Source organism: Zeugodacus cucurbitae, chromosome 5, assembly GCF_028554725.1.
Source record: "Zeugodacus cucurbitae isolate PBARC_wt_2022May chromosome 5, idZeuCucr1.2, whole genome shotgun sequence".
In the NCBI taxonomy this organism is placed as follows: Eukaryota; Metazoa; Arthropoda; class Insecta; order Diptera; family Tephritidae; genus Zeugodacus; species Zeugodacus cucurbitae.
In genome coordinates this window covers 35,981,038-36,001,720 of record NC_071670.1, presented here as the reverse complement: position 1 = coordinate 36,001,720, position 20,683 = coordinate 35,981,038, and the positions used below count along the sequence as shown (strand labels likewise).

Sequence of the window (20,683 nt, the reverse complement as noted above, 5' to 3'; positions counted from 1 at the left end):
ACGCCGTTTTGCTTTTGATTGGAGCAACCACGCTCACTTCTTAAAATTGCGGTATTATGATATAATATAAGTGGTGATCGGAGTAGAGATATAGCAGCCGTAGTTGAGAGTGTACATGAAGATCGTGGATAGTTAATTCGGCATCATTTGCAGCAACTCGGACTGACGTATGGAACGACTTGGCGCATTCGTCGAGATCTTAAATTGAAAGTTTATATACTATATTATATATTAAGAGCTGAAACCGTTCGACCCCCTCAAGCAACACCTCTTCGCTGTATGGGCTCTTGCAAAGTTCCAAGAAGATCCGACGTTTTTGAGCCAAATTTTGTTAAGCGATTAGGCCCATTTCTGGGTCAATAAGTATGTAAATACGTAAAATTGCCTCATTTGGTACCAAGAGCAACTTGAAGAGAATCAAAAGCTGCCATTTCATACAGAAAATGCAACTGGTTGGTGTGATTTGTGGGCCTGTCGATTGTGATCGCTCAATATTTCTTCAAAAATGAATGGTCGCGCGCCATGATAACCGACTATTTGATGCCTGAAATTGAAGCTCGTGATCTCGTGCCCTTTGCTTTCAACAATACAGCGGCACTTCCTACACGTCGCATCAATCGATGCATTTATTGAGAGAACACTGCGGTGAGCAGATAATTTCACATTTTAGGTCGGCCGATTGGTCACCAAAATCGTGTCTTGTCACACCGTCAGACTTTTTCCTGTGGAGATGTGTGAAGTCCCAATTATATGCAGACAATCCTGCTTCGATTTAGGCCTTGGAGCAAAACATCACGCCTGTCAATCGCCATTAAATTTGAATTTTCTGTGTTTTTTTTTGTAGGAACCTTTACTTCTTTCGGACCAAACTCGATATGTAGAACCAATAATGTCTCTGAAATATGGCAACTCCCGAAATAATTTAAAACTTCAAAATCCAAATCACAACTTCGCATAAAGGAGTGAAACATTCTCAATCCTTTAAATAATTTTCAAGTCTTTATTCCTAACAATTTTCGAGTGGATTTAATAACCCGAATTGAGAGGTACCTTATTTTTTTATCGAAGGAAATATAAAATTTATAATTTAGTCTATAATTATTCGCAGTGTAGCTTGCTAAATGTCGAAATATCAACGCTGATTTTTGACATTTGCTATTATATGGAATGTCAAACACAGAGAGAGCCTGAACTGAGCGTAATATTTGCGTTTGCGCATTACAACACTATCATCTTTACATAATTCCACGAATGACAGTTGTCAATTGAAGTAAAAGCGACTTTTATTTAAACGCTGCGAACTCACCACAAACGCAAAGCTTGCATTATAAAAATGAAATTGCGGCGAAGCACGCTTTTAGGCGTTAAAAAAATGTAGGCAAAACTAATGATACAACTAAAGTGGATATGAATTGTGCGCTTTAAAATCTATTTCATAGTTTATATGAAAACATGTCACTTGATATATTTAGGACCAGTGCTGTTTGCTAAGCTTTCGTCAGTTAGACGACAATTAAGCTCGTCTCGTTGACTTGCCAAAAGCTCACGGTCGTGCGTATGAAATTCTGCGATTTCACTCGTCATTCAGTCAAAGATTTTCCGATATTGCGTGCACTACAATAAGCCCACAGTCGCGACGTGTTCCGAAGTCAATGTGAAAAAAAGTGTAAAATTCAATTTTATTTCACGAATTCGAAAACAAAAGCTAAGCCAGTCAACTGAAAACATTTTAATTGCAATTCACTTTATCACTAAGCGCAGAGAGACGTAAGTTGAACAAATTCCTTCAAAGTTAAAGCCAAAACGAAAACTTTGAAGCGTTTGGAAAATTCTGTGGCAGAATACATTTTTTCTTGATTCGTTTTTTTTTTTTCATTTCTACCTACACGCTTACAACCACACATAATTTTGGTTTTCCAATAATTCTAGCATAACTGTAAACTTTCCTTGTGACCTTATTATTGTTAAATTGTCGCTTGTATAGTCCATTCCTAAATCCGTTAAAAACTCAATAGAAAATCTTTAACGAATGCAAGAAAAATCCTTACACATCCCTTTGCAGCAGTAGTAGTAGCAGTGTGCGTGTGCTTGTGTATGTTTCCGTGTGCGTGCGTGTGTGTGTGTTCCACTGTAAAAATCGATTTTCCCCTCAGCCGTGGGCTGCAGCATATCCCGAATATACTTAGAGATTTCCATATACCCAACCGTAGACGAGCGTTTCATTTTTGTCCGTCACTTTTTTTAACACCTTCTTCGTCTTCTTGTTATGCGCCCAACCAACCAAGTTACATACATACTTATTTTCTGTATATGTTGTATTCTCCTTGCATTATATTGCTGGTTATGCTGCTGTCAGTGAGCTAGTCGTGGTGGTGGTGGTGTTGCCACACAGTGCTTGTGGTGAACTTAAATGAGAGTGCACTGTGGTGAATTTTGTCACAATTCGGAGAAAGCACAGAGCTTTACCACTGTCGTGTATATGTGTTGGTGTTTGTAGGCTAACAGTTAACCAAAAAAAAAAACAGAATAATATATTAAAGCAACAACAAAAAATTAAAGGAAAGAAATAATAAAAATCAGCTGAAAAGGCCGAAAAAATTTAAAAGAATTTTAAAAAGAAAGAAGTGAAATGGACATGTGGGTGTGAGGTCAACGCAAAGCGGTGAGTTCTAAAGTTATTATAACGGTATACTAGTATGAAAAAAAACTAAAAATATAAATAACGGACAGCTTAAAGATATACTAGATGTGCTTAACTATGTACATATGTATGTATGCTTACATTATATGCCTGTAAACTATATTTAAGTGATTGCTGGGGTACTTACATATTTAAATATGTACATATTTATACCAAAATATATATTTATATATACTCCTTCAAATTTATTTATAAAAAATGCGTTTCAAAATTTCATACAGCTTTTGTACATACTAATGGATTATATATATTTATATATGTACATATTTACGTATATTTGTAATTAACAATTTATGTAGAAACGTTAAATCTGTTATCCAATGCCATAAAAACTTGTGTAGTTAGCCAGTTTTAGAGTGGCTAAGGTCAATAATAGTTCAAGGTCAGTTTACGATTTGCTTACGTTTTCTTGGTTTCTTCCTTTGCACACACATACGCATACATACATATATTCTTAATACATATGCAGCATAATTCCGAATGATTTTACTTGACATATAAATATATATTGTACTAAGAAATACACATATACATTAATGGAAAAATATACCCGCATACCACATATAGTTCATAGATAGTAGTTATGTAAACATAAGTAATTGCTTTGAGTTCAATGCACATTTCACCAAATTAAAAAAGGAAAGGAAAAATTCGGACAGAAATGAAATTGTAAGGATGTAAGGATTGTCAAGGAAATTTCTTACATAAATAAATTCATCAGAAAACATTGATTGTAATTAAACTAAACTGTGAACTGATTGACTTCATTATAGCTGTCAGTTTAATTTGTACGAAGTATATTATACATCTTGACGTGCTTTAGGACTTTTGAATTTTGTTTATATGGGGACAGATAGTATATCTTCCAATGCCGATACCTCCAACCACTCTTACACTGTACAACACTCGGCTGGGTATTGAATCAAATTAAAATTTCCGGGATATTGAGTCATAAGTAAAAAAACGTTCAGATTTTCGATGTTAGCCTCTAAAATCGAAATATTTGTCTTCGAAGTTCGGAAAAGTGCTCTTCTGAATGTAATGGTGTATTAAATGTTTCGATCAAGCTTATGTGACATATGTTATTAGGGGTTAAAGTTGGATTTTCGATAAAAATAAAAGCGAAAAATTCTGGTTAAATTTATGAATAAGAAGAACTGATTGATCAAGCCCATATTTTTACTTATTTGATAACTTAATTAATATGGCTTTTCCATTAAGCTAAATTTCGAAATTCGAAAGCGAATATTTCGATTTTGGAGGCTAACTTCGAAAAACGGAGAACATACATTTTTACTATTGACTCAATCTCACGGAAAATTTGTAATTGGTCCAAAACCAGGGAAAAAATAGATATTGCATTATAGTGTTATAAATGTGGGCCTATTCTCTACTTGGAAGAGTTAGGGGAAGACATGGATCAATTTTATTTCATATAATATGATCAAATACTTACCTCCTAACTTTTTTGAGTTTAACAACATATGGACTGGTGAAGGCTAAAAAAACATGTATTGATATATGGAAGAGAGTTGCTACATATCGGAGTTACTATATATGCTTTTGCTTCATCTGAATTATCTTTTAAAAGTCGACGATGCCACAGCCATTATATAATCATATAACTAATCTATAGCTGCTTATATATAAACCATTCTTTCACATAATTTTGAGGTTCTGCTATTATTATCTTGTTAGTTATCGAAATTTTGCATGAACTTTTTATGAAAAATGAAGGTGTTATCTGATTTTATGGTTGATAAATTAATTTGGAGAATCATAATGCTTGGAAATATCTTGTGATCATGATTGTTAAGTTCGATGATGTTCAGCATCAATGAACAAGCTTAGTGTCTTAAAGTTCTTGCATCTAGTGCTAAAATCTACAATAGAATTTTGTGAAAAGCAATATTTTTGCTAAGTTCTTTTGATAAATTATCCCATGTGATGTTAACTTCCATTGGTTTTTGAAACAGGGGATGAAACCAATAGGTGAATTGTCGTGATCTGATTTTAAGGAAATATTTTAATCTGTTCTATCTTACTCCCTTAAAGCCATCTTCAGAACTTGCAGTTTAGTTGATAAGTTAACAGAGATGGACAAAGTAGACATAGTAACTTCAAAATCAAGGTCTTTGTATTGTTTTGGAAATCGATTAATTTTAACTAACAAATTAAATCAAATCTTCAGCATGAAGGCAGACTTTTGAGATATTACTAACTGTTCATACTTTTGAAGACTATCTCAAAGTCGAAAAATATATTATAGTTACATAGAACAGTTTTAATTGTGAACATCCATTCTGAGCTTCATTGTATGCAGGTCTCTTTAGGTACTTTCTTGTTTGTCAAATCCGATCGAATCATTTACTATGGTTTCTAAGCAATCTGAATATTTAAATGGCATAAGATCCCTGGACAATTAATTAGTATTTTGGATGAAATAGTAAGTGAGTAGGTACATAACAAGCACTGCTTCAAGGGCCATGCAAATTTCTAGCTGCTCTTGAACGATGGGCAAATTTTATAACGAACTAGAATATGACCGAAATCTAAGGATTGCATCGTTGCATAAACTTTAGAGTCTTCATAATACTACCGACAAAGACGAATATATCCAGCTACTTTAAATACTTAAAGGGTCAAAAGTTGTTCCTTTTTATGTTATCCGTATTAGTAGTCATAAGCTTCCAATGTCTGTGGATTTCACAATTTTCATACAGCTTTGTAATTGCTTAAAAAATGCAACATATTCACTATAAACCCACATATTCATACATATAATCGCAATAATAAATTTCAATAAGAAGACTGTTATGAAAGCAATTTCTAAACCTCCACGTTCCTCTCATTTTACAGACCGATATCGATGTCTCCGCAATTAGAGAATGCTTAAGTTACCAAAAGGCTTAAAAAAGAAAAAGAAGAAGTCGAAAAAGGATCAAGAACTCTTCACCGAAGAGGAGCTCGAACAGTATAAGCGCGAGTTAAAAGCTAAGCAAGAGGCAGCCGCTGCTAAATCGGACGCTGGTGAATCGGACGCAGCATCAGACGTTGAGGGTTTAGCACCAACTGCAGCATCCACATCCAGTACAGCACCTGCACATACCGAAACAAGTGAGGCAAACGCAGATACCAGCGCTAACGGCGGCGCTGCGCCAGCCGCAGCTGCAAAGAGTGCCGAAGCGGACGAGGAGTGGGCCAAGTTCAAAGCGCTTACATCGGGCGTTGACTCTATTTTACATAAAACTCAAGACGAGTTAGATCGTATTAAGAAAGAGTCCTTCTACCAACGTTTGCCATCAGCAGCGGAGAAGAAACGGCTTGAGGAAGAGGAAGCTGCACGTCGTGAGGCGGAGCGTTTAGAAGAAGAGCGTCGTAAGGCAGCCGAATTAGAGGCAAAGCGCGACAAATTAGCCGAGGCGGTAGTTGAACTCTCCGAATCGGAAGGTGAACAGGACGAGGAGGTAGATGACATCTTCGCCACTGACTATATAGAAGCGATAACCAGTGGAGAAGTACAATTAGCCGTTGTACCTGAATCGCCAGTATTAGAATTTGACGACGGTCCTGATCCTTTCGATACCGCATATGCAGAAAAAGTTATTGTTGGCGCAGATAAGGCTAAAGGTAATAAGAAACTTGTCAGCCTTGGTGCGGCGGTTGAAGTCCTCTCGGGACGTGTCGATCGTGAGCACGCACTTTCGCTTGCCAAACCAAAACGTAAGCTACGAAAGGGTATACAAAACTTATTACTGAGCGAGAGTATTGACCTAGCCGATCAGGAAGTTGAAATAGTTGCGGCCGAACCACAGAAAAATTTACTTGACGAGCTTGTGGACGACGTACCCCAGTCAGATGCGCCAATTGATTTAAGTGTTTCATTACATTTGCATTTGATACAACACAAGAAAACAGAAGAAGAGGAGGAGGAAGAGGCAAACGACGCCGGTTTACCGGATTTATCGGAATTTGATGCACTTAAAGACGATGATGATGATGAGTTCGCTGAATTAGCAGCCGAATCGTTAACTAAAAAAGAAGAAGTAAAAGTTATCACTCAGATACCTATTCCTCAACCCGAAGTACTTTCGGAAGTAATAGAGGCTGATTGGGCAGAATTTGAACAAATACCCGAAGAGGAACCAACAACTGACGGCAAAGGTATTAAACAAAATATAACCAAAATTTGTCTTAAATACACATATTCTATTTATATTTTTAGCTAAACCATCACGTCCTCCACCACCAGCTAGACCTGCCTCTGGTCCGCACTTAGTTGCAGGTGCCATATACATTAGTGACGAAGAAGAGGACTTCGCCGCTGACGATCCATTCAATACTGCATACGCTGAGCAAGTCATCAAAAAGACTACAGTACTAGAAGAAGACGACGACTTTGATCCACGTGCCGAAGAAAAATCTGTACCGCCCGCCAAACCACCACCACCAGCTACAAACTTATTATCTCAACCAACACGTGATTTGTTGGGTGGCAGCGCCACTGACTTGTCCAAGGTTGGTCCCGCTCCTATAGCGCCTACACAGGAGGTTGAAGAGGACCCAGCTGATTTCGATCCTTTCGATACCTCCGCAGTCAGTGCAATCGTTCAACCGAAGGCAACGGAGCTAAAGTTCTTGGAGCGTGAACTCCTAACTGAAAGTAATCTTAAGCATTCACTTAGTGATCCAGACTTTGATCCACGTGCAGACGAGCCAGCGCCTGCGCCTACTAGGTCTGCAGTACCGCCACCTCGTCCGGCTGCACCACCTGTGCAAACTCCAAATAATCCCACTATTGACTTTGATACTGCACGACGCAAGTCTTCCTTAAGTTTGAATATCCAATCAAAAAGTGTTGGTTTCTTGGTGCCCTCACAAGATTTGCTCGGTGCCGCGAATGACGGTCACGGTAATAAAAAGCCATTGACACCTTATTACGCACCGACAGGAGCAAAAGAAAAGATCAGTGAAAAGGAGGCCGAGGATCCATTCGACACCTCATACGTACCAGAAGCGAAACCCAGTGAGGTGGAACTCAAGCATCTAGAAGAAGATTTACTGACGAAAAATACTCTAAAACATAGTCTATCCGATCCCGATTTCGATCCACGAGCGCCACCTACACCGGTGCCTGCGGAAGAGTTATTAGCGGTAAAAGAAGATATAAAGGCGAAGGTGCTGACACCATCCCAAGAGAGTAAAGATCTCACAGACGACACTCCAGAGTATATAGACCCATTTGACACATCTATTGCGTCTAATTTGCAACCAGGCAGAGCAGAATTAAAACTTTTAGAGAGTGAATTGCTTCCAGCTACTGTGTCAGAGATCACAACGGGAGTGCTTGATACACAAACGGACGCACAAGAACTCGGTCTAGGCGACAAGGTATTAACACCCTCGGTTCCTGTAAAACAAATTACACTTCCCGAAGAAGTTGACCCATTTGACACTTCAATTGCCGAGAACTTGGCACCTGGCGCAACCGAGATCAAATTATTGGAGAGTGAATTAATTGAGCGTTAAATTTGAAAGTTCTATAAAACTACTATAAACCATAATGGCGAATCCATTTCTGATGGATGATGACTTGGATGGCGTTGACGCCGATCCGACAGCGAATCCTTTCTTCTCAAAAGTCGATACTGAAGAGAGTGAGGCAGAAACAGATAACCCTTTCTCCGGACAATCGAATCCATTTGCATTCGGCGATGAACCTGATGATGGTCCAGCACCCGCTTCGGATATTGATCCAGCCATGAGCTTCTTTGGCACAACTATTGAGGCGGAGGATGACGCACTTAGCATTAAGTCCACTGCTGAAGAAGATGATGAAACTTCTAAACGAGGTCCACCACCAAGACCAGTGCCACCACAAACACAAGAACTCATTAATACAGTTTCTAACCAAATGGAAGAGACAAGCTCTGAGTTACTTGGCCGTATACCAGCTACGCGTTCTCCAAGTCCTGTTTCAATGCGTGATTTACACTCACCCAGTCCTACACCGGATTCAGGACTGGCGGATTTGTTGGATGTATCAGATAGTGGTTCATCTGGTAATATGCATGGATTCGATATGGATCTAACTGGTAGCGGTACTAATAATAGTGTGGATAACCCATTCGGTGTACCAACAGCCATTCCTAGCTTACATGGTGCAACACCGATGCCATCCCCAGCAAAACAGCAACCTCCACGACCACCGCCACCACGTCCAGTGCCACCGAGGCCGGCACCACCAAGTGGTATACCAGCACAGCGTCATCAACCGCCTCCACGACCAACGCCACCAGCACCGGAGCCAGTTGCTCAACCTGTTGCGGAGACAGCTGATACTGAGGATCTATTTGACATGTTTGGCACTTCTAAGCCACCTAAACCGCCACCACCAAAGAGCAAGGAAGACATATTAAGTCTATTTGAAAAACCAGCCATACCTGTTTCCAAACCAGATTTATTAAGCGACGACCTTATACTTGAACCTGCATCTGAATTGCCAGATGACGAAGAGAATAAAGATGTAGAGGATCCCATTTTCAGTTCTATGCTAACTCGACCTGATGAGAGCACACACGATATTACATCTCAACCACAGGCAGCAGATCTAAATATATCGTTGATAAATAATGTAGAAAGGAAAGAGCTCGTAGTCGACAACACAAAGCCACGTGCACCAACTCCGGACATTGAAATTACGACTGTAGAAGATCTTCCACGTTCTGACGATGAAGATGAGCCAGAGCCAGTAAAACCAGCACCGCCGGTGGTCATTGAAACCAAGCCAAGTCCCGACGAAGATGATGAAGAAGAAGTGGAGAATAAGGAAAAAGAGGTTGTACCTGCGGTGGCAGAACCCGCAGCCTTTACATCTGTCGATTCCGATCACAGTCCACCTACAGAATCTGGAGCAACCACACAGGCTCTACCAGAATCATCTTTGGAGGCTATTACCGAACAACAGAATAGTGAGTTTGAGCAAATGGATACTGGACTGGATTTCGCACCGGCTAGTGCTGTGGCAAGTGGTGCAGCCTCTGCAAATCCCTTCGCTAGTCCAGACGAAGAAGAAGATACGTATCCTCCACCGTCTGTAGTGACAAATATATTTGCAATCGATGATATTGACCCTGCAGTTGTGACCAATATCTTTACTACAGCGACAGACACTATGACAACATCTGCCGTGCCAGTTAATATTTTTGCACCGGACCCTGAACCAGAAGCTGTGGCTGTTACAGCAAATTCATACACAGCTAACAACATCTTTGCCAGTGAGCCGGATGAATTCGACGCTTTCTCGGCTAAATTTGATTCCGTTAAGAAGGATAATGTAAGCATACTGGACGGTTTTGGTGGTTCTGGTGCTGTGACTCCCTCAGGCGGAGATGGTAGGTTATCATTAGCGTCTTGTAAAATAAATTATGTGATTAATTCGTATGTTTTTTTCATTAGCTTGGGGTGACAGCGCATTTGGTTCACCCGCTGCTACCACTAACGCCTTTGGCATGACCGATGGCTTCGAGAATGAGGATGATGACTTCTATGCAATGAAAGCACCAGTTCGCGCTGAATCTGTTGAGTCCGTAGACAAGGAATTCAATGTCGTGATACGACCTAAAGGCGAAAGCACACAAGGAATTGCACCACAATTGGCACCACCACCGCCACCAGTACGTAGTGCGGTCGGTCAAGTTTCCAGCGATACATCACCCGTTGTCAATCCCTTCGAAGACACCGGCTTCCCAGCACCAGCTGTAAGCGATGAAAACAAAGTAAAACGCACAGATTCACAGGATACACCACAAACCCCGCTATTCGACGAAGACGTTTCGCAACCACTCGAAGATTTTCCACGCCTGAACTATGTCGGACCTGGCTGGGAAATGCAACTGCGGCAACCCAACAAGAAGAAGATTACCGGACAGAGATTCTGGAAGAAAATCTTTGTACGTCTAGTAATACAGAATGATGTGCCCGTAGTGCAATTGCTTAATCAGGTCTCTGATAAACAACCATTCCAAGAATTGCCGCTGCAACCATCATACTCTGTCTCGGAGATCGGTGCACAGCAATACGATCAGTTTGGCAAAATCTTCACCATCAAGTTACAGTACATTTTCTATAAGGAGCGTCCCGGTGTGCGACCTGGTCAAGTGACTAAAGCCGAACGCATCACCAATAAACTGACGAAATTTGCACAATACGCCATTGCCGGCGATTACGAAGGTGTGAAGGAGTTCGGAAGTGACTTGAAGAAGTTGGGTCTACCGGTTGAACATGCGCCACAGTCGTCGCAACTCTTTAAAATTGGCTCAATGAACTACGAAGATATGAAACAGTTCTCCATTTGCATCGAAGAGGCGCTCTTCCGATTGCCGGCGTTGCGTGAACGTGCGCTCACATACAAAATGGAGGAGGTACAAGTAACGGCGGTCGACGAAATCGTTGTGGAACAAGATTATGAGGGCAAAATTTTGAAGCAAATAGCGCGTGTGCGCCTTTTCTTCTTAGCTTTTCTAACCGGTAATTACAAATTAGAAACCATATGACGGAACTGTTATTTTAGGCTAAAATAACGTCCTCCATTTATAGGTATGCCAATGATCGAGTTGGGCGTGAATGATATGTGGCGTCAGGGCAAAGAAGTGGTGGGTCGACACGACATCATACCAGTGGCCACAGAAGAGTGGATTCGCTTGGAAGCTGTAGAGTTTCACAGTGTGGTGAATCAGGAGGAGTATGAGAAGACGCGTACAATTAAGTGAGTTATTACGAGATGTCTGTGAAGACACAAGGTCAGGATACATATATTTATATTTTCAAATTATGTAGGTTCCAGCCACCGGATGCGAATTATATAGAGTTACTACGTTTCCGTGTGCGTCCACCCAAAAATCGCGAACTTCCATTACAACTGAAGGCCACGTGGTGTGTAACTGGTAATAAGGTGGAGTTGCGTGCAGATATACTGGTGCCGGGCTTTACATCGCGCAAATTGGGACAAATACCATGCGAAGATGTCTCGGTGCGGTTTCCCATACCGGAGTGTTGGATTTACTTGTTCCGCGTGGAGAAGCATTTTAGGTGAGACATTGTACTATATATTGGTTTCTAAAAATTATTACATATCATACTTTCAGATATGGCTCCGTTAAGTCCGCTCATAGACGTACCGGTAAAATTAAAGGTATTGAGCGCATTCTAGGCGCTGTCGATACGCTACAAGAGTCCCTTATTGAGGTCACTTCGGGACAGGCAAAATATGAACATCATCATCGTGCCATTGTCTGGCGCTGCCCACGTTTGCCAAAAGAAGGACAAGGTTTGTCGAAGATTACGGAATTTTTTTGATGAACAAATGTAATTGAACTTTTATTTTGTTTTCTTCTCTAGGAGCTTATACTACACATCAGCTCGTTTGTCGTATGGCGCTGACTTCCTACGATCAGATACCCAGCGAACTGGCGCCCTACGCCTTCGTTGAGTTCACAATGCCAGCAACACAGGTCTCGCATACAACAGTGCGTTCAGTGAGCGTACAAGATTCGGATTCCGATGAGCCACCAGAGAAATATGTACGCTATTTGGCACGACATGAATACAAGTAAGTTTTAGTTTGATATTCGTAGTCATTGTCCACATATCAAGAACTATGACATACTAGAATTAAAGCACTAACAACCGTTATATTTTCGACTTATCTCTGAAATTTCATATAATATTCGTTCATCATTTTAGGGTTGGCATCGAGACGACACATGGAGAGTCTACAAACGCATATTTAGCAGCTACGCGTCCGATACGTGAGGAGCCAACGCCTAAACCTGTGGCATCTCCTGTGCCACCAAGCGATTCAGATACTGACTCGAATTAAGCATAAATTTAAAAATTATACAAAATTACTCAAAATATAAACATACAAACACACAGAGATGTATAGCAAAACAACTAAAACTGTACTAATGTAGAGAGAAAATAAGTAACTAAAGAAATGGTTAAAATGAAAGATTAAACACACCTACATACATACATAACCAAGCTGATTTTTAAAAGGTTAGTAATGACAGCAGTATTTCTATGTTGTTTAGAACAAAACATAGAAAACATAGAAAAAACATAGAAAACATAGAAATACATAGAAAACATACGTATGCACGCTGGCAGTTACCAGGCATGTGTAAAATAGCTTCAACTAGCAAAAACCAAAAGCGGCGCATATATTATACAATTTAGCAAACAAAACAAATAAGATAAACTGTTATTGTAAGAAAGCCACTGAGTTCATGCTATGTAGCAGCAACGCTGAAGACCAACCACATCGAAGCAATATAGTATTATATGCTGCATATACACGTATTGCGCGTAGTTAAAGGATATTCAAAAGGATAACATTATATAACACATACATATTTAAATTAAAGTAAACCGTTATTTCGCTCATAATTCATGAAGCAACTGTAAAGCGGAACGACAGTAGTGAAGTGTGTAGCACATAAAGCATATATACATATATATATAAACTAAATTCATATACTCCTACATACATACTTACTTGTGTATACATACATATTAGCGGACAATAAGATTTTGAAGAGCACGCGTTTGTCGTTTCAGTGAAGCGTCTATACACACACACACACACACACACACACACGTAGACATACACACATATATATAAACTCTAATATTACATTATGTATGTGTGTACTTAATTGATTATGACTTATGCAAATATCAGGTATATTTAACTAACTTTTACGCTTTAATTGTTATTACAAGTTATTATTGTATTATAACATATATACATATATATTATACATGCAACTTATTCAATTATATTAGTTTATAGTTTTTCACTTTCAACAATAACACTTATTACTATTGAAAATATCTATATATGTATGTATATACATATATTTCTTTTATCAAGTAAGCCTTTATGATATTTAAAGCGAATTTAGAAGTTACATAAGCACCAAAAATTACTACTCTTCAAATACACAAACACATATATATTTACATAAAATACCAAATTTTTTTTGATCATTTTAATATTATTTTTTTGAAAATTTTCGGTTGAAATTTATTTGACCTTCGCAAAAATGTGGTTATATTTGTAAAAAATCGCAATTTGAGAATATGTATTTATTTTAACACGTACAAATACATACCTTTTCCGAAAATTTCCAGGAACTCGCTCTATTAAACATAAACCTCGTACAAAGTTGCTAGAAAATCATTAATTCGAAAAAAACGGTTTAAAAATTTTCGTCTTCAGTACAATATTAGATGCTAATCTTGGATCAAAAGTATAATGATGAAAAAATAATTCCATTCTGTAATAAAAAATGGTATATGTATAGGTATTGACATTTGCCATTTCCATATTCATAGCAAAGCTTCTTCTCACTTATACGCAGAACTTTGGAAAACTGAGTTTTCTATATATTTTAACACGCTTCGGAAAGTCTGCTGAATTTTATTTGAAACTTTTTAGTGGCAAACATGAGCTTGGAGTTTGGCCTATTTAGTATTCGGACTTCTTTAGCAGTGTTTTGAATTTCAAACTCAGAAATTAAAATTAATTTTCCAAACAATTAAATAATGAATACTAAAACCGATTGTATCCCTTTTCTAGCTTCAGTCCAAAGTTTTTCACAATTTATTTCTATTCTGTCAATTTCGAGATATATTCACTTAAATGTTTCTGATTAAAGTCGAACACAAAAGTATCTAAGTTCTCGAGAATCAGTAATAGGGGAAGTGATGTATCAAATTAAAGGTGTTAAACATATTCGTTTTGGAATGTACATAGCTCTTAAACGTTACAACTTTTAAATAAAAATTACGATTTTTTAACATTTCAAATCTTATTATGTAACTCGTATAATTTGTAAGTTCTGTTAAAAAATAATAAAGTGTGAAAGGTAGGAAATTTAATGACCTTTCACCTGATATTTCTATTCAGTTTTCTTAGTTTTATTTGTTTTTGGAATTTTGAGATCTTAGTTTGACATATTTCCTTCATTAGAAACAGTTATTTGAAGATAACTTGAAAATTATAATACAGAAAATAAATTGAGGAGATTTTACTTGGGAAAAATTTATATATTACTCTAAGAATTGAATTTTGGTAATGTACGATCTGGGCATTGAACCAAACCATTTTTATCAACATTTTTGGGTCATATGTAAAAAAAATAATTTCTTCGTTTTTCGAAAATATTTGCTTTGGAATTTTGAAATTGAGGCTTTGAACTCTTGTAATCTCTTGCTGTCGATAGTAAATTTTTTTAAGGCGATTTTACAGAAAAGGTCGAAATGGTCCTTATTGTTCATTAGAGGGTCAATAGAGGGAATACAGGGATCTGGGGCTTCAATTTTACAAAATCAAAACGCGCAAGCTTTCTAAAACTGTAAATTTTACATAGAAAACAATTTTATTGTGTAATGTTTAAAAATCGAATTTCATTATTGACGATCTGGGTACTGAATCAAACCAATTTTATCGAGATTTTTGGGTCATAAGTAAAAAAGTTTTTCATTTTTCGAAGTTTGTATTCGAACTCGAAATATTTGCATTTGAATTTCGAAATTGAACTTACTTGAAACATTTTTATTAGTTATATGTAGTATGTAAATTAGTATAAATGTACAAATATGGTTATAATCCAAGTTTTCCTCCCATCTCAATGAGGTATAACAATTTTTGGTCCAGAATGACAGATGTATAAGGGATCAAAAGTGGATCTTCGAAAAAATAGAAAAATAAACATTTATAAAAAACATAAAAAATGTATTTTAGTTAAAGTAATTGCATTTTTAGTATTTTATGAAATAAATTTCTTTTGTAACTCGAAGATCCGACATTGTCCGTTTATAGCAACTATCATAAAAGCTTAACCGAAAAATGATATACACCATTGATATGGAAGGAAATCGTGAATTACTTACATCCATATTTTCCACTTTTTCGTAACTCGCATACTATAAGTGATGTAAAACAAATATTTGATAATGATGTTTAGAGTAAGCTCAATTTCGAAAATCGAAGGCGAATATGTCGATATTGGTATCTAACTTCGAAAATCGGAGAAAATACTTTTTTTTACTTATCAATCAATCGCTCGAAAAAATGGGTTGGTCTTATAATCCGACCAGGGTTGTTCAGTGCTATATTCATTCATTTCGTATACGATTTTAGAGGGGGCGTGAAAAACTTGTTTATTTTATTTATTTATATTTTAATTTTTTACATTTATCTGTATATATTTTAGTAGTAAATACATAAATACCCGTTTCTATAAATAAAAATGTACTATTACTCGCATATATAATGACAGTCGTTCACAATCACGCATGCATACAAACATACATATATAGTTATAAATAATCTAAAGAAATGTTGATCATTGTTAATTTTCACATCTGTAGGTAATTTTAAATATCATAACATAATATATATTGGTTATTAGTGTGATTAGCATAGAAAAGACATTAAAACAATTCATTAGAGTGAATAAAGAAATCCTTTGTGGTGCTGGTGAAAAATACATAAACAATTGCATAACTACACGTAAAATTTATGAATATAGAACTTAAAAAAAGAAAAGCTGAGACTAAAACATGTCTGCATATAAATAAAAAAAAAAAAAAATAAAAATGCATACATACATAGACAGAAGAATTGCATAAACAAAATGCATTGAGTATGTACATATATGTTTCCAAAAAAATAATACGCTATAGGAAGCTTAAAAGCTTATTAAAAATCTCAAAAATGAACCACAAAACTAAAATATATCAACTACTACTGAAGAACTGCTCAGCTTACCGTGGAGCATTTGTGAGAAATACATACATAAATAGAAGCAATCAATGTAACTGAAAGCAAAGCTCGTACATACACGCATACAAGCATAAAAATATATATACATATGTATATGTATATAAGCAAATAAATAGGCTGCGGAAAATCGTAAGCAACAATAGATCAAAGAATTGGCACAAATTATTTAATATTCTACGTTCAGACAACACAGTGCGACATATATTTTTTGGGGTGTAACGATGTTATTTTAAATGAAATTAGTTTTTGAGAGCCATTTTATTCTATCAGGAGAAAAGTTTGTTGACAATGGGTCGAAGTTGGTAATATGGAAATCCGAAAATCATTTTTAAGTCGGTTTTAACAAAAGGTTAAAATTAGTCCTGCTGTCTGAGGGTTAACATTTTCCATAAACAATTGTCTTTCTACATCTTTCTAGGGTTTCAACGCTACAGAATCAGTTTTATGCATGATTTTTCATATTGGTCGATTATAAATTTGACCAAAAAAGTTCTAGTTTGAAACACTGTAAAGTGATCTTGATCTGACAGAGCAGAACGAGTTTTAGATTTTTGATGATGCTGAAAAATAGTTTCTTTTAAAATTGAGACAGTGATCCTTAATTTGTTGTATAGTGTATGTATATGGACTCCAACCAAATAACGCTGAATTAGTTTACTTAACTACAAATTGTTGAAAAAACTAGAAATCTAAAAATATACAACACATTATACTAAGAATTAAATTAAATTAAAGAAAAAAATATAAAAAAAATAAAAAAGTTCAAAAACAGCAACTCTGATTGTATGATGTTGGCATTAAATTAAATTTAACAAAATTAAAACAAAATGGCGATAAATGTTTCTTTCTTTCCAAATGTGCATGAAAAAGTTAAGACTTAAAACAAATATATTATACAATAAATAAAAAAAATTAAATAAAATGCGGTATCTGAATGTTATTATTGTAAAACGAATTTAATTGCAACGTTCATGGATGCTATGTTCCAGTGAAATCAAATTTAATTACACAAAATTTGAAAGTAGTAAGATACTTAAATGTGCAACAAAAATAAGAATGCGAATACTTGATAGTATATGCCATTTATGAGTACCCCCACATCGAATGGTACATTTTTGATCCATAACCTCATTCATTACTGGAGTGTAGAGCAACCCATTTTTGGAAATAAATATCTTATAACTAACAATGGCACAAAAGAAATTTTATTTTCAATTATGAATCTCGCGGGAACATTTACCGCTGATCTGTTCAGGACTCTGGGCTAGGTACAACAAAGCGGAGTCTGAAGAGTATACTTTATCGAAAAATGTATACCCTATACACCTTATTGGAGTTATGGAGATCAATAATTAACGAAATAATAACTGTTTCGTCGAGAGATTTGGCGAGGTACGATAGAAGATATAGAAACTGAAATATTAGGGACTGGACAACATGTTTGTTTTTATTAAAAATATTCATATATACATAGATGAACCCTTAATTGGTTAAAAGAAAGGTTAAATCGGCAGAAACAGAGTATATTTTAGTAGAAAAAACAGGGTCAATTCTGGTAAAGAAGGTTAAACACATCTAAAACTTCGTTCTCTATGATCCAACGACGAAACAGTTCATTTCTTAGAACTCACTTTAGACGATGTCGATGGCAATGCCAAACTTAGTTCCCAATAGAGATTGTTTCATTAAAATTCTTTGGGGTTCTCTACACTACAGTGTAGTGGATATGAGGTTTAGGTGACTAGAAGAAAATTTCCAATCAACCACTGAATACTAATAAAAATTCGTGTATGTAAATAATAATAAATTTTCCCAAAAATAACTGTTATATTCGTAAAAAAAAAAAATCATGCAAATCAACTAAAAGCGCCCATTGAATCGATGTATACACCTAAATACATAATGTAATTTAAGTGAAATGTATTTCCTTATAGAGTAAAGTTAAAAATAAACAAAATTATACAAAACCTATATACAATACGTAGGAGTTTAAGTGATAACGCGCAAGTGTGGAAGTGAAGAAATATGCTAAACTTTTTAACATGTACAACTGCTGTTTAAAAAAGAAATAAAATTACAAAAAAAAATATTAAGAATGCTGTGTAAAAGGACTAAGTAATCCAATTACATAGTAATTACTGCAAAAATAACATAATAAAATCTGAAACCCCTTAATGAGCAAAACAAAAAAAAAAATAACTAAATGCAAATACCTAAATCCATTTGAGACAAAATTTTCGCCTAAAACTAAGCATTGTAGAGTTTCCTTTGAGATTGGTAATCGTTTCGGTTGAGCATTTTGGTGACGTGGCGTATAGTCCGGCGTGTGGGTATTGGTTATATGAGTATAAGATTACTTTTAAGTAAATAAAAAATACATGTGTTATACATAGTATCTATATATATACATACATACTTATAAATATTACCGTAAAAGCATATATACATATTATGAATTTAATAGTTAATTGATGAAATAAATATTGAGAAATTACAAAAAAAAAAAATAAATAATGATGGTTTGCTCTATTTGATACATAACAAAAAGTTAAGGTGATAAGAAGAAGTGTCTTAATATAACACATCCCTAGTAATCCCTAAACATTCTTTGATTAAGGTCATAAAGCAAAGTATAAAGGAAGGAAGCGTTGTTTTCAAATACGATTCTTGTATAGGTGTTCAATTTCGTGGTATCTTTTCTAAACAAAATCCTAAGTTTCTTGTCCTCTGTCCATCATTCCCCAAATAGTGAACGATTTCTGTACGAGAACTTTCTGATAAATACTGAGTTCGATAACGCCGCTAACCCAAGAGGGATCGCGTAATTAGGGATGCAAACATCGTGAAGTGAAACATCGATGGTTCAATGTTTATTGAAAAACAACGCCGATGTATTCTTGAACTTTTTTTTAACGTATTTTAATGTTAGTACAAAAGGATAAGGGAGTATAGAAGCAGAAGAATACATAAATGATATATAGTTGTTACAACATCTTAAGTTGATACATTTTCATTACACTTAAGTTTCTGTTAAGGCTTTTTGGAAAGGTGCTCTGGCTTTAGAAAACAGACGTTCATTCGGGACTGAAGTGGCCAGAATATGTAAAAATTAAGAAGCCTCGCTATACAACTCCGAAACACTATTTATATTGCAACCCACATCACTATTGGATATTTTACTATTCCAAGATACATTTACTCTTCAACCTTCCGTCCATGTATTTGAAAATAAATTTGACAGCTTACCTTTCATATTTTGGTGGACCAAATATTTATTATGGTTCCAAATATCAAACGAGTGTTCTGTTGGACACCCGAGGTTTCCAATGTATCAGCGTTGTTCTTGCATAGTTAAAATAAGTGCTTTTCTTTAACCACGGCATCTTTACACTTTTGTAATTTGAATATCGAATCTAATGCAGTAGTCTACGACAGAATTGAATTGTCAACAAAACGTATGCAAGTGTGACAAAACATTTCCAAATATACGCTTTCGGGTTAAAAACATCGACATAAAACATGGTTGAAAGTAACATCGATGCATCGATGTTTTTAGACTACAAACATTCTCGTTGAAATCACGCAGTGAAATTAAAAAGCGCTTGGATTGGGGACTACTGTTCGCCTCCGATAAGGATCGTTAAAAATTGGTTACAATCGGTTTTTGAAGAGTCACGATCAGATGTCTCAAAATACGTACTTGGATGATAACATAACATAAGTTTACGATGTCGTCCTGGCAGACCTCGATCGAAGGTATGCATCTCAAAAGTCTGGGTATTAAAGTTTTAGATGCGATAGTTGTCGATTGCTTGCTTCGTACAAAAATTACAACCGTACGATCATTTCATAACAGTATTTGACGCTGATTAAGCGCACTCCGAAGGCATTTCTGAATCGTTTCGATGGACCCACTGGTGGGTACCAGAGCTTAAGGAATAAATATTGAATTTCAGCCAACGAAGAGGGTAAATACTATTCTCTTGCCCGAAAAAGTGATAACCACCGCTTTGTGGTATTTATAAAGTTTGATTTACATCGACGATACCCTGGATAAGGGTAAAACGATCACAGCTCTATTATGTATTATTGTCTATTATATACGCAACACCTCAAACGAGACTCGG

The 20,683-nt window shown here is 36.2% G+C and overlaps 2 protein-coding genes across 3 annotated transcripts; both read left to right on the top strand.

Moving 5' to 3' along the window:
* The first annotated feature begins 45 nt into the window (after positions 1-45).
* On the top strand, positions 46-8,230 carry LOC105215490 (protein stoned-A). Of its 2 annotated transcripts, XM_029042405.2 has the most exons (4): positions 46-1,767; positions 2,357-2,662; positions 5,561-6,865; positions 6,927-8,230. In XM_029042405.2, exons 3-4 carry the CDS (start codon positions 5,590-5,592, stop codon positions 8,228-8,230), a joined length of 2,580 nt encoding a protein of 859 aa, XP_028898238.2. In that variant the 5' UTR covers positions 46-1,767; positions 2,357-2,662; positions 5,561-5,589. The 2 variants fall into 2 exon arrangements, with proteins under 2 accessions (XP_028898238.2, XP_011187735.2); XM_011189433.3 differs by lacking the exon at positions 2,357-2,662.
* Positions 8,231-8,264: 34 nt separating this feature from the next.
* On the top strand, positions 8,265-18,264 carry LOC105215489 (protein stoned-B). Its single transcript, XM_011189432.3, has 7 exons — positions 8,265-10,095; positions 10,160-11,230; positions 11,300-11,468; positions 11,540-11,791; positions 11,848-12,029; positions 12,101-12,311; positions 12,446-18,264. The coding sequence occupies exons 1-7, from the start codon at positions 8,265-8,267 to the stop codon at positions 12,579-12,581; spliced, it is 3,852 nt and encodes a 1,283-aa protein (XP_011187734.2). The 3' UTR covers positions 12,582-18,264.
* The last annotated feature ends 2,419 nt before the right edge of the window (positions 18,265-20,683 follow it).

Bases quoted from the DNA above. Each gene is read 5' to 3' on its own strand.
- LOC105215489 (XM_011189432.3), top strand. From the start codon at position 8,265: ATGGCGAATCCATTTCTGATGGATGATGACTTGGATGGCGTTGACGCC. The intron at 11,231-11,299 runs GTAATTACAAAT...CTCCATTTATAG, and splicing joins CTTCTTAGCTTTTCTAACCG to GTATGCCAATGATCGAGTTG. The intron at 12,312-12,445 runs GTAAGTTTTAGT...TCATCATTTTAG, and splicing joins TTGGCACGACATGAATACAA to GGTTGGCATCGAGACGACAC.
- LOC105215490 (XM_011189433.3), top strand. From the start codon at position 5,590: ATGCTTAAGTTACCAAAAGGCTTAAAAAAGAAAAAGAAGAAGTCGAAA. The intron at 6,866-6,926 runs GTATTAAACAAA...TTATATTTTTAG, and splicing joins ACCAACAACTGACGGCAAAG to CTAAACCATCACGTCCTCCA.